We start from the raw sequence: 15,641 nt of genomic DNA on the forward strand, positions 1-15,641 counted from the left end.
TAAATTAGGTATGATAATTTTCATTTAAATTTGAAAATTTAGATTCACCTAAGACATCAAATAAGAAACGTATTAAATTTTTTGTGACTTTTAAAATATTAAAATGGATTTATTTTCATTTTCAAGTATTAAGAACAGATGCCTTATAAAAAAAAGTATGAATTGTGCAGGATCCATCAACTTGGATTGATTCCTGTACCAAATTAGTTCATGTAATATCTATTATATATGGTTCGGCACAAATAGTTCGACACTTAGGTCCCTTAATTAAGATTTAGGTCTTGATTCCCGACTTAGGTATAAAGTTATAACTAAGAATATCATCTTATTAAAAAATGGACCAACTTGATAGAAGAAAAATTAGTTAAATGTCAAATAAAAAGTCTGATATACCTACCCAAAAAACACCATCTATTATATACTACTTTTGTAAAATTTACCGACACAGCAAAGCTGGTCTATGTCCTAATTTTTGTTTTAACTAGCACGGTATTTGTGCCTACATACAAGTAAGATCGTTGATTACTCATGTTGTAAAAGAAAATAAATAATTTTATATTATACATGTAATACTGAATTTGGTAAGCTGATTGTTATTGGATAATGTATTGTTATAAGATGCTTATTTAATAGGGTTTAGTAACATGAGCAATAGGATAAATTGAGTTTAAAGGATTTGTTTTGTAGCAGCAGAAAAAATTGTATGGAAGAGGAGAAACCAAGTAATTGCATATTAAAAAAGTTGTATCTAATTTGTATGATTGATTAGTTATTAATTATGATAAGCCAACAGAGAAAAAGAAGTGATATATTTCATAAGATATCGAAAGGTACCAAGTAGAGCACACAAGAAAAGAGACAAAGCTACAAAACCAAGAAATGAGTTGTTTGTAATCTCATATCCTTAAATTTTGTTACACTTTCATTAGTAATGTTTATAATTTCAATGTTATATCTGTAGTGCTGGATTTACGAGCACCTTCACTCGGTTGCGGAGTCCACCGTTGATCAGGACTACGACGAGGCTTCTTCGCGTGCGTGCAGGTGGATTGCGACAAAGAAGACCGTGAAGAGCATTCGCACCCCGCAGACGGATATCCCTCGCGTGCCGGAGCCAGGAGCATCGTCGACATCTACGGAGGAGCCTAGACATGCAGTGGTAAGTAATACTAATAATTTACGTCATTTACCTCAATATTTGCATAATAATTTGTGTAATTAGTTTGTTTTGTATGTAACAGGAAGTTTGTGATGACATTGCTGAGAGGTTGGAGCGCCATTTGAGTCTAGGGGTGGTCATGCCTGGCTCATCGACACATGAGGTGATCGAAGAATGCCTCAGATTGGCCAGGAGTGTGACACAGGACCATCTAGTATACGTTAGGTGTAGACGCAGGCGGCGCACTGATCAGACTTAGTTTATGTACATATTTTACATTGATATTCCTTGTATATACAGATATTGTACATGAACTCATTTCATGAGTATTGTTGGTTTTATTTATTTTCATTACTAATGTTAGTTTTATTTATTTTCATTGATTGTGTATTCCATTTGTGTCTATATACACGCGTGTTATTAAAATTGTCTAGTTAACTTAGTTTACCAACTAATAAAAAATAATTTAAAATATAACTTTAAATATAATTGAAATAAAGAAGTTGAAAAGGGTGTAAAAAAAATAATTAACCAAAAATTGGACATCATTCGTTATCTAAGATCTTATATAACATACTAATATTTTTAAATTCTCTTATAATTACAATTTTCCCACTTATACTAATGATCATGTAAAAAAATGTATTATAAAGTAGTTAGTATTTTAATTTTTTATATAATACTAATTATTTTTTTTATATTCTTTATAATATTAATAATGATATGATTAATTCTTTATAATATTATCTTTTATGTATTTATTGATTTTTATTAATATGTATAAAATAACCTTAAACAATAATTATAATGGGACTGAGTAAGTATTTTAATATCATCTTCTAAACAAATTTATTCTAAAAAAATATATTAAAAAAGTAATTATTTATAATAAATCAATATTTATAAATATATTATAATTAATAAAATAAAAAATAGATTTAATTATATTATAAATAAATATGTTGTATTTAAAAGTATATTATAATTATTTTTCCTCTTACGGATCAAGTTGATCTGGAAGAGACTTACGGATCAACGGTGGAAAACTAAGCAAGGGCAATTTTATCATTTTTCTAGAATACTGGGTGCACCAATAATAATGCTGGGTGCACCTAGCAACACTCAACACTATATTACCCATCCTTTCTACATATATCCATACCCAAGCAAAATAAAAAAAAAAATGATGATGGATATAAAACACATATACCAACAGAAAACACATGCAAGATGCTTAGTCCGCCTTAGTGATGACATCCCATTTTTTAAAATAAATTAAAAAGGTTTTTTAGTAAAAAATAAAATAAAATAAAATAAAGTTTTAAAAAATTGTGAATTTTTTTATAATTAAATAAATAAAGAGAAATAGCTATATTAAAATAATGGTTTGAAAAAAAAAATATTTGATTTATTTATTTGATAGGAAACAAAATAGAGTTCTTTTTTTATAAAATAATAAAAATAAATAAATAGAATAAATAATAGGCTATGAGTACCCTATGTATAAATAGAGGCATCTTAGGTCAGTTTTAAGACTGATCATACTCTCTACGCCTCCTCTTCCTCTCAATTTCGTTTTCCCTTATCCTCCTCCCAAAATCTTCTATTTTTCTCGCATATCACCAAACCTATCTTAGAAAAAATGTCTGAGCTGAGAGAAATACCTCTTCCACCGTAGCTTTTTCTTTTCCCGCAGAAACCCAAAACTGTCTCAGTAAAACTACTATTCCGGACTCGTTAACCGTTGGATTGTCGTGAAATTTTGATATGTAGTTCGCGATTTATTTCTGCACACATTCACCTTTGGGCTTTGCAAAATAACATATATGGAGGGAGAAATACTCATCACACGTAGACAGTGGAATAAATGTTTCAATCTCTTCTCCTTCTCTCTAACGTTTGAGAACCCTATCAGAGCAGTCAAAGAAAAAACATGAGGAATCACAAGAAATTGCTAGAGATGCCGCTATCACTGTCGGAATACACACGTGAGCCCGCTTAGAGGTAAGGGGTGAGTTTATCACAATCGGGGTTAGAATGAACATGTGTAGGGATCCTTAGAGGATTAAATTGGGGTTTATTTTGGGATATGTTGGATCGAGTGGCATCAGAATAATTAAGAAGGGGGGGGGGTTAAATTAATTATTCCTAAACCTTTACTAATTAAAAATTACTCTTTTAAGGCTTTTACTAAATTGTTAAGAGAATGAGGAGTAGAAGAGAAACTTAACAGAAATTAAAAGCGGAAATTAAATGCACAACAGAAAGTAAAAGAGTAGGGAAGAAGGAAACAAACACACAAGAGTTTTTATACTGTTTCGGCAACAACCCGTGCCTACATCCAGTTCCCAAGCGACCTGCGGTCCTTGAGATTTCTTTCAACCTTGTAAAAATCCTTTTACAAGCAAACATCCACAAGGGATGTACCCTCCCTTGTTCTCTTTGAACCTAGTGGATGTACCCTCCACTAGAACTGATCCATAAGAGATGTACCCTCTCTTGTTCTCAGTCAAACCCAAGTAGATGTACCCTCTACTTGTACCACAAAGGATGTACCCTCCAATGTGTTGAGACAAAGATCTCAGGCTGTTAAACCTTTGATACTTTGTGAATGGGGATACAAAAGAATTATCAGGCGGTTAGTCCTTTGAACACTTTTGTATCAGGGAATGGGAAGAATCAAAAGAATTCTCAGACTGTGTCATTTTGAATTCTTTGACAAGGGAGAAGGGAGACACAAAAGAATTCAGGCAGTTAGTCCTTTGTTCTTTTGGAAAAGAGAGAAGAGAGACACAAAAAGAATTCAGGCTGTTAGTCCTTGGCGAATTCTTTTTGGCAAAGGGAGAAGAGAATGAAAAGATGAATAGCAGAAGTTTTCAAGGTTTGGAAAACCAGAAAACTTCAGAAAGCTTTTGGTACAAAGAAGAAAAAGAAGTTCAAAGAGATTCAAGGCTTGTAAAGGATTGATTGGAAAAGTAAAAAGTATGAAAGAATGAATTGATTGAATTGAAAATGCAAACCAAAACCTTGCTTTTATAGACTCTTCATGTCTGGTCAAGAAGACCATTTAGAAGAGTTATAACTTTTAGAAAAACTTAAAACCAATTTGAAAAAGTCAAAAACCTTTTGAAGAGTTACATCTTTTGATTTATCAAAAACAGTCACTGGTAATCGATTACCAAATAAGTGTAATCGATTACACAAAGCTTTTATGTGAAAAGATGTGACTCTTCACATTTGAATTTGAATTTCAACGTTCAAAGGCACTGGTAATCGATTACCAAAACACTGTATCGATTACAGTTTTTTGAAAATAATTGGAACGTTGTAAATTCAATTTGAAAACTTTTTCAAAACAATTTTGCTACTGGTAATCGATTACAACAATCTGGTAATCGATTATCAGAGAGTAAAAACTCTTTGGTAAAAGGTTTTGTCAAAAACTGATGTGCTATTCAAAGTTTTGAAAAAACTTTTTAATACTTATCTTGATTAAGTCTTCTCTTCGTTCTTGAATCTTGAGTCTTGAATCTTGATCTTGATTCTTGAGATCTTGAACCTTGAATCTTGATTCTTGTCTCTAGACTTTCTTCTTGAGTCTTGAATTCTTCTTGATTCTTATCTTGAACTTTTGAATTGTTCTTGATTAACTTGAGTTGTTCTTTGATTGATCTTTAATTCACTTGAGTTGTTCTTTGATTGATCTTTGAGCTTTTTGTCATCACCTTTGTCATCATCTTTTGTAATCATCATTGTTATCATCAAAACACCTTTGAATCACCTTTGATTCACCATGAAGCTTTGCTTCTACAATCTCCCCCTTTTTGATGATGACAACTTCTGAAATCAAGAAACACACACACACTTTTTCCTAGTTGATCACTCTCATAAATTCTCCCCCTTTGTTTTTGAATTTATGCTTATCTTAAAATTAAATTGATTACTCATGTGAGTTCTTGATTTAATCCCATTTCTCTCCCCCTTTGGCATCAACAAAAAGCCAAAGTATGTATCAAAATTTAAGTATGCAAATAAAACTAGACATTCATATAACATTCATGAAAAAACCATCAATCAAATCATGAAGTAAGAACCAAGAACCATAAAAACCATGAAGCAAACAACCATGAATAGATTAACTATAAAATCCATATAGTCAAATAACATAATTAATATTTGTTCAAACATACCATGCAAATAGGGAAATAGTAAATTGTTCAAATACCATAATAATATAGCCAAAATACAAGGCTGAAAATCAAAGTACTAATATTAAAATATAATTCTAAGATGATGGTGGCAACGGTGGAGGAAGATCAAAGCTTGACCGGATGTAAGATACATCTTCTTCAACCTTTGTCATTCTTGACTCCATTTCATTGAAGCGCATATCCACTTGCAATTCCAAAGTATCAAACCTCTCACCAACAAAGGTTTGAAGACCATCAAGCCTTTCCATAATCTTCGAAAGAAGAGATAAATCTTCTCCTTCATGTCCTTCTTCACCAACATTTCTAGCACCCTTCTTCACCCAAGAGCCATCATGCTCCTTTATGTAACCAAAGGATGCTATGTCTGAAGCGCCTATAAGGAATGATCTCTTGATTGGAACATAAGGTTCAGAATCAAGAGGGATGTTGAAATGTTGAAGGAAAAGGGTAACAATAGGAGGATAAGGTAATGGGGCATTCAATCGCAATGCCTTATGCATGCGATATCTAACAATGTGTGCCCAATCAATTTGTAAACCTTTATGAAAGGCCCACATGACAATGAGATCTTCTTCAGAAACCTGAGCAAGGTTTGAAGATCTAGGAAGGAAGATGCAAATAATAAGGTAATGGAGGATGCGACTCTCAAAAGCCAATGAACCGGCAAGAAGCCTTCCGGTCATATCCGCTTGGTTGGTGCAAACCAACCAGCGGGCATCATGCACAGAAAAATCGAATTTCCAATCATCAATCAGTGCACCCTCAAAAGGCACACCTTCACTAGGCAATTTTGTTAAATCATAAAATAGGGATTGGTCAATGACCATCTTAATCCCATAGATTTCAGACATTAGGATACCTTCATGAATTTCTAAATTAGAATAGAAAGCTTTGACTAACTCAGAATAGACAGGTAATTTCAGAGACATGAATGGAATAAGATTGGAGTTTTCAAATGCTTGGAAGCATTCAAAATTATCATTTGAGAAGAACTCCATATCTATGAATTTTGGGTCTACAATGGAACGAGAGGAAAAGAGGTTTGTGTACCGTATACGCTGTTCCTCTGATGAGAATAATGATCCAGAGGGAATGGAGGGAGGAATTGGGGCTTCCTGTGACCCTGAATGCCGCTGACTCCGACTCGAGGTTCCTTTCCGCTTTTTCGATGGTTCCTCCATTTGAGGAGTTTTTTTGGGATTTCAATCTGTTCAAATGAAAGAGATTGAAAAAAGATGAAGTTTGGGCTTTGCGGGGAGTGATTTGGACAAGAATTGAGTGAGATATGGCTGGAAGAAAAATTGGGGGCGAGGGTTTTCGAGAGAGAAAAAGGTTGCAGGTTTCAGAATTTGAAATTTGAATATATGGGTGCAGGGAAGCGTCGTAATCGATTACACAAATATGATAATCGATTACCAGAGAGCAACTTTGCCAAAAATAACTGCTTGTAATCGATTACGCTATTATGGTAATCGATTACCAGTGGTTATTTTAGCCAGAAAACAAAAACAGAAGGCTTTCTAGGAGAGAAGAAGTTTTGAAAACTATATTTGAAAATACTTTATGAATAATTTTCAATCATGTAATTTACATATCATGTCATGCAAAAATATTTAAAACATGAAGATAATCAATTTTATCAAAAACAATCAAAACACAAGTATGAAGAATATTGATTTTACTTAAATATATGAATGAATATTTCATGCAAATAAGATGAAATCAATCAAGCAAATATACTCATGATTTCAAACAATCAAGAGACAAACAAATAAAGAATTGTTAGTCATCATAATCAAATTGTTTGAATAAAAATTTCAACTTTAAGAGAAATTTTAATAAGATAATAGTTTTGATATTACCTTTTTTAGGATTAAAGTGTCTAGATCTTCAAAGATGAGGATCATGCTTTTTCTCCTTGTTTTTTCATCCTTGAGAGATGTTCTCGTCACTTTCATAATCTTTGGTTAAAAGATTAATCTCCTTTTCTGAACCATCGGATGAATCATTGTCATCCCATACAATGTATGCTTTCTTAGTTCTTCTTTCGTCAAATCTTTTCTTTTCAATTTTCTCTGACCATTCTTCATTTGACAGACAGTTGGCCTTGATGTGACCAATTTGGTTGCATTTGTAGCACCTAAGGACTTGAGAATCATCTTGTGATTTTCTTCCATTATTGAAATTCTGATGCCTGTCAATTCTTCTTTTCTTGATGAATTTCTGAAATTTCTTAACAAAGAAAGAAAAATCTTCTTCATCATATAAATCTTCTTCTTCGTTTTCTTCTTGTATTGAAGATGAGGCTTTAAGGGCTATGCTTCTCTTCTTTTTGTCATTTTCTTCATTCTGATTGAGGCGTTGAAGTTCCATCTCGTGTTCCTGCAATTTATCAAATAAATTGGCAAGAGACATGGAAGAGAGATCTTTGCTTTCAGAAATAGCAGTTACCTTGGGCTCCCATTCCCTACTTAAACATCTTAAGACTTTATTAATTAAATCTTCATTAGGAAAGATTTTTCCTAAAGATGCAAGATGGTTTACTATATGTGTAAATCTCTTTTGCAAACTATGAATATTTTCATTTGGGTTCATCCTAAATAATTCATATTCATGGGTAAGGGTATTTATTCTAGACCTTTTTACATCTGTGGTTCCTTCATGGGTTAACTGGAGAGTATCCCACATATCCTTGGCATTAGTACAATTTGACACTCTAAAGTGCTCATCTATCCCTAGGGTTGAAGTGATGATATTTTTGGCTTTGAGATCGTATTGGATTTTTCTTCTATCTTCTTTTGTCCACTGATCTCTAGGTTTTTGGTTTGTAGTGCTTGTGCTTACATCTACTATAGTGGGTATATGTGGTCCTAATTCTATTGCTTCACATATATTTAGATCTATGGCTTCAATGAATATCTGCATGCGGGTTTTCCAATAATGGTAACCCTCACCATTGAAAATGGGTGGTCTGTGAATGGAATTTCCTTCAGGAAACAAGGGATTTGAGGAGGCCATTCTACAAGAAACCTGCTCTGATACCACTTGTTGGATCGAGTGGCCTCAGAATAATTAAGAAGGGGGGGTTGAATTAATTATTCCTAAACCTTTACTAATTAAAAAGTTACTCTTTTAAGGCTTTTACTAAATTGTTAAGAGAATGAAGAGTAGAAGAGAAATTTAACAGAAAGTAAAAGCGGAAATTAAATGCACAGCGGAAAGTAAAAGACTAGGGAAGAAGGAAACAAACACACAAGAGTTTTTATACTGGTTCGACAACAACCCGTGCCTACATCCAGTCCCCAAGCGACCTGCGGTCCTTGAGATTTCTTTCAACCTTGTAAAAATCCTTTTACAAGCAAACATCCACAAGGGATGTACCCTCCCTTGTTCTCTTTGAACCTAGTTGATGTACTCTCCACTAGAACTCATCCACAAGAGATGTACCCTCTCTTGTTCTCAGTCAAACCCAAGTAGATGTACCCTCTACTTGTACCACAAAGGATGTACCCTCCAATGTGTTGAGACAAAGATCTCAGGCTGTTAAACCTTTGATACTTTGTGAATGGGGATACAAAAGAATTCTCAGGTGGTTAGTCCTTTGAACACTTTTGTATTAGGGAATGGGAAGAATCAAAAGAATTCTCAGACTATGTCGTTTTGAATTCTTTGACAAGGGAGAAGGGAGACACAAAAGAATTCAGGCAGTTAGTCCTTTGTTCTTTTGGAAAAGAGAGAAGAGAGACACAAAAAGAATTCAGGCGGTTAGTCCTTGGCGAATTCTTTTTGGCAAAGGGAGAAGAGAATGAAAAGATGAATAGCAGAAGTTTTCAAGGTTTGGAAAACCAGAAAACTTCAGAAAGCTTTTGGTACAAAGAAGAAGAAGAAGTTCAAAGAGATTCAAGGCTTGTAAAGGATTGATTGGAAAAGTAAAAAGTATGAAAGAATGAATTGATTGAATTGAAAATGCAAAACAAAACCTTGCTTTTATAGACTCTTCATGTCTGGTCAAGAAGACCATTTAGAAGAGTTATAACTTTTAGAAAAACTTAAAACCAATTTGAAAAAGTCAAAAACCTTTTGAAGAGTTACATCTTTTGATTTATCAAAAACGGTCACTGGTAATCGATTACCAAATAAGTATAATCGATTACACAAAGCTTTTATGTGAAAAGATGTGACTCTTCACATTTGAATTTGAATTTCAACGTTCAAAGGCACTGGTAATCGATTACCAAAACACTGTAATCGATTACAGCTTTTTGAAAATAATTGAAACGTTGTAAATTCAATTTGAAAACTTTTTCAAAACAATTTTGTTACTGGTAATTGATTACAACAATCTGGTAATCGATTATCAGAGAGTAAAAACTCTTTGGTAAAAGGTTTTTGTCAAAAACTCATGTGTTATTCAAAGTTTTGAAAAAACTTTTTAATACTTATCTTGATTAAGTCTTCTCTTCATTCTTGAATCTTGAGTCTTGAATCTTGATCTTGATTCTTGAGATCTTGAACCTTGAATCCTAATTCTTGTCTCTAGACTTTCTTCTTAAGTCTTGAATTCTTCTTGATTCTTATCTTGAACTTTTGAATTGTTCTTGATTCACTTGAGTTGTTCTTTGATTGATCTTTGATTCACTTGAGTTGTTCTTTGATTGATCTTTGAGCTTTTTGTCATCACCTTTGTCATCATCTTTTGTAATCATCATTGTTATCATCAAAACACCTTTGAATCACCTTTGATTCACCATGAAGCTTTGCTTCTACAGGATGTTTATTGAATTATAATTTTTCCTTTATGAATATAAATACAATATTGTTGTGTTTTACGTATCAATTGATGTTCTGATGAGAATTGATTGATAAACTTGAGTGCTCTTGATGTTTTTGTGTTTTGACCTATGATTTTGATTAATTGATTTTGATATAATTGTGTAAAATTATTTGAGTGGTTTTACTTGTAATGTTGTGATAAACCTTTTTTATAAATTGTTATGTTGAGATTATGAAACGGTGATTCAAATTGTGAGTATGTGATAAATTGAACCTGTGATGAATGGTGAAATACATGTGTATTGAGATGAGATGTGTGTATCGAGTTGTGAGCTATAAAATATGCAATCACACAATTGTAAGACCCTTTAAGGGCAATGAATATTGTGATGGGATCTACTGTGGGAACCCGACGAGTTTAATCACAAGCGCGATGAGTTAAAATGATTTTGATAACAATTGAGTAGTTATGTATATTGCATAGTTCATAGGTAAAGTGAGTATGATTCATGAGGTGTGATGACATGCTATTTTGGGATTATACAATTGTGATTGAGATCGAATATATGTGATAAATTGAGTATGTATTGACTCGTAATATATTAATGCATTGACATTTTGTGTGCATTGAGTTGTGAGTTATAAATTATACAATCACACGACTATAAGACCTTTTAAGGGCGACGAGTTAATGCTAAGACCCTTTAAGACCGACGAGTTAATGCACGACAAGTATTGTGATGGAAACCACTGTTGGGATCCGATGAGTTTAATCACAAACGCAACGAGATAAAACTATTTTGAAAACAATTAAGGAGTCGTGTGTTTTGTATAGTTCATAGATAGAGTCTGTGTGCTAAAATGTTTTTTGGGTTGGACTTGAATCAGGAGGGAAAGGCCCTGACGGACTCTTCGAAGTGTAGGCCTTGGGGGTAAATACACTCGATTTGAGTGTTCCTTTAAGTTTGTGTCGATCCCACATGGTTGGAGCATTCTCGCAAAACAGCATAACCCTGACTGGTCTCCCTATGATTTTACCTAGTGAGAGTGACCTGACTTACTAGTGTGTGGTTTGTCTTGTCATGTACTCCTAGGCGCCCGACAAGGTTTTTCACTGACATGGTACCACATTGCATATAGGATTGAGTCTTAGTGTATCTTTTGCATAACGCTTGTGTATTGATCAATATTGATTGATTTAGTGATATTGTGTTTTGATCATTGAGTACGTGAATGTTGTGAAAACAAATGAGAGTGTGGTGTTGTAATGGGATGTTGAACGATAAAGTGGTGAAATAACGTGAGCTATGCTTAAGTAAGTTGTATTTTGTTTATATGATATTTATAACTACATGTTGTCTTGTTTCTCTCTATTAGTTAGGAATGTGATAACTCACTTCCCGTGTGTTATTTGTGTTTGAAATCTATGATGATCTCGAACTTTGTGTTCGTGAGAGCAGATGGTTAGGTGGATGACTATGAAGAACCTCATGCTAGAGGACACTGGAACACAATGCTCTGATAGGATATGACATTGAGGTATAGGTTTCTATATTAATTGCATGAAGTCTTGGACGACCTTGTTTTGAGCCGAGATAATTTATTATTTATTTGGAAAAATTTTATTATAATGCTAGAAAAGTGAATGTGAGTCTTTTACCCTTTTGAAAGGCTTTAAATGTGTTTTAAAAACTTTTAATTAATTTTGATTTCTTATTCCTTTTATTATTAGTACATATATGTGAGGGGTAGAGAGCGTCACAATGATGTTGTTGGCAGATAGATCAAGCATATTAAGAATAAGAAAAACTTTTTTATTTAAGTTGCAAGGTACTATGGTGAGCCATTTCTACTCCCAACCATGTATAGTACTTGATTGAAATATAATTGCACCTAAAAGACAAATTGTTGTCATTCTACTCATGTTCATTACAAATGAAATCAAATGATTTCTATTTAAATAAAATGGTAGATACAATGAGGAATAAAAGGAAATAACATGTTAAGTATCATATTGAGTTTTTGGATATAAAATTCCATAATGTTAGTTTAGTTTCATGATCATAGGAAAAAGTGACATGATAGTTTAGTTTACAAAAGATAAGTTATTATACAAATAAATTCTCATAAAAACATAATACTAATATGCAATTTTCACTTAGCCACAACCTATGTTGGTGATAGACGTCATGAAATTAATTTGTATTTATAACCATGAAAACATAAGCTTTAATGGAATGAGAAAGAGTAATTATTTTATGCATTGTTAGTAAGATTATTTTAGGTATAATACTTACCAAAATATTAATTGTTTCTTCAAAAAAAATCCTCAAAAATGATCTTGTAGTCAAAAAGTTTGCATCAAGAAAAGCAATGTGGTTAATTTTTTATCTATATATATATAGTTTATAATGATACATAATTATTTACACATTGACTATAGGTTTTGAAAAACTTCCATAAAGACAACATTGGTGGTTGTCTTTAAGGGTTTTCCTTCTTTGTTATGTATTAAAATCTTCAACCCTTGTTTACTTTGCATTCTAGAAAATGCCACATATAATTGCCTATGACTTAATACAGGTCTTGGCAAGTATAAGCCGACGCTTTTCGGTGATTGACCTTGTTAATTGTCATAACATATGAGACAATCAAAGGAAATTGTCTTCTCACAAGCTTGAAAGGCCATGGTGATTGGGAAGAAGATAAAGACATTTGTGGAATGTAAACTATGTTTCTAATGTTCTTTCCAAAAATGATCTTTGCTTCAATAACATGATTTGTAAGTCTTGTGACTATTAATCTAGTTCCATTGCAGAGGCCTTTAGATTGATCTAGATTCCTCAACAACATTATTGGAGTTCCATTTTTAATTTGATTCTATGATTAGGAAGCCCTAATATCTTTAATGTGTTAAGAAATTTTAGAGTAATTGCCTCTAGTGAGGTGTTATCAATTGCATCATACATGTCAACAAAATCAAAGTTCAGATACTCTCTTTCATCACCAAGAATCAAAGAAAGAATGTAATCATTTATTTGATCAACCGTGTCAATATTTAAGGCCAATATAGCTCTAGATTACATAAACTCTTCATTTTTGTAGAGCTCAATCAAATCTGGATATGCGCTTTGTACAATGGCCTATATGGAATCATTGAAATTAGTTATCAGAAATTCATTAGGAATCTATATTTCTACATGACCGTCATTTGGCTTAGTCAGTTTTCCATCCCCCACACATAATAGTTATTTTGAAAATTGTTTGAGCTCTTCAAGATTTAAGTTGTTTCCATGACTTTGTAGTCTCATGTTTTTTTGTTAATTTCAATACTTTACAATATTCTCAAAGGTAAAAGGCATTGATAGTAGCATTGACAATATCAGATCTAGTACCTCTTGGAATGATGGGGAGAATTTTCCTAAAGTCACCACCAAATACAACAAACTTTCCATCAAATGGAAAATCTCCATTATTAGAGGAATTCATGATGTCTCTAAGGCTTTTGTCTAATGCCTCAAAGCAAAACTTATGAGCCATTGGAGCCTCATCCCAAATTATAAGCTTTGTGAGCTTCAAAAGCTCAGCAAGTTCACTACCCTGAAGAACATTGCAAGTTGAGTTTTGCAAGGTAAGAACAGGGATTGCAAAGATTGAGTGTGCAGTTCTTCCCTCAGACAACAATAAGGATGTTATGCCACTTGATGCAACTGTTAAAATAATATGTCCCTTTGAACGAAATGCAGAGGCTAGTGTCTTCCGCATGAAAGTTTTTCAATCCCCCTATAACCATAAAGGAAGAAAATGCCACCATATTGCATATTAACATCATTCATTACTATATCAAAGATACTTTTTTGCTCATCTGCACCAAGGAAAGTTGAAAATAATTTTAATTACTTAAGATATATAAATAATTGAATTTGTATGGTTGTTGTTAATTAAATGTATACTTTTTAAAATAAGTATTTGTAATTGATCATATTACTTGTAAGAGAAGCAAATAAAAGATTCAAATTCAATGGTCAATTGATCTTTATTGTAATCTCACTCATAGATCAATCTATTTCCCAATTGAGTTGTTACAACACCTTCTGGAAATGACATTGGTGGATAATCTCTTAAACTTCTATTGGATTGCAAAAAATCTTCAATTTGCAAGAGAGCTAAGTTTTGTAATTCTTGATCATCCAATTATAAGTCTGTAACATAACACATTGTTACACACACACACACAAAATGCAACATGAAAAGAAATATTTCCAATACGTAAGTAAAATATTTTAATCTAATTAAATATATGAATAAGTATTTGCAAAAGTCAAGTAAGATTTTTTAAGCTTATTAAATGAAATGGCGTACTTTGAATGTTTGATAATCTTCATTGCTCATGCCAAATACCATCCACTAAACAGTCCCATGTTTGCTCCTATACATGCTCAAGTCTATTAATACTATTAGAGATAAGCATTGTGATAAACAACTTTCTAAGATAATGACCTAATCCCCAGTTGTTGGCCTCTTTAATTGCTTCAATGTACTCTCTATCATTATGAAGAAATCCCTTGGCAAAGCAAGCCCCTCGAAAAATAGGATATTGTATCACAGCAATGGTCCTAATTTCTTCATAGCTACATGGTCTTTTAGCTACAGAAAGCATCATCCTTAAGTTAAACAACTCACGAATCATTGGTGGCACCCAATTGAGTCTGCTAATAGTGTAGCCTTATTTCCTTGGTTGCCAACATCTTTTGCTAGAAATGTAGACAAACTTTGTGACAAATTGTATATAAGTGAGATTCTTGTCTTCAATATAGATTTTATTTTCTTGCAACCAAGAAGTAAACATTGATTCCTTTACACTTGGTTGAGATAGAAGTAAGTCTATGTCCTCATCATAATTAAAAAGAATGGATTGCTCATTCAGGAGATGGAAGTACAACCTCTCAACTACTAGTGTCCTTCTATGAATTGGAAAAGAAAACATTCTCCAAAAGACTTCAACATGGTGAGATGTATTTACAATTGAGATACTATTTGACTTCATTAATACACTGTGTTTGAGAACCAGCTTCAACTTCTAAGGGAACAATGACGGTTGTTATTCGATCATATCCCTTGTGAACAAGGTTATCAATATCGAGAGTCTACGCAGACTCGTGAGGGCTTCTACAAGTCGACTCGTAGACTCGTAAGAGTCTACTTCGTACAAAAGAATATGGATAATAAGTAAATATATTCAAAATGCACCAATTTGAAAACAAATGACAATAAGCTCATAGTTCATAGTTCATAGTTCATACTTCATATTAGTCTATTACAAAACACAACAACTGACCCTACAATGTTGGAGCTGGATCAATCTTGTTACTGAAATTCAACAGAATTATACTTTTCATATATGAGGAGATGGAAAATGCAAAAGAGAAGATAAAATGCAAGTTTAATAACACCAAGAAAAGGTATAATTTCTTAACTTTCTCAGATTTAAAATTTGC

At 32.7% G+C, this 15,641-nt stretch overlaps 1 protein-coding gene across 1 annotated transcript; it reads right to left on the reverse strand.

Annotated features, from left to right (window-relative positions):
• Positions 1-13,488: 13,488 nt before the first annotated feature.
• On the reverse strand, positions 13,489-13,908 carry LOC114391612. The gene has a single exon (XM_028352597.1). The coding sequence runs from the start codon at positions 13,906-13,908 to the stop codon at positions 13,489-13,491; it is 420 nt and encodes a 139-aa protein (XP_028208398.1).
• Between the last annotated feature and the right edge of the window lie 1,733 nt (positions 13,909-15,641).

The sequence above is a fragment of the Glycine soja genome, chromosome 17 (assembly GCF_004193775.1).
Source record: "Glycine soja cultivar W05 chromosome 17, ASM419377v2, whole genome shotgun sequence".
Lineage (NCBI taxonomy): Eukaryota > Viridiplantae > Streptophyta > Magnoliopsida > Fabales > Fabaceae > Glycine > Glycine soja.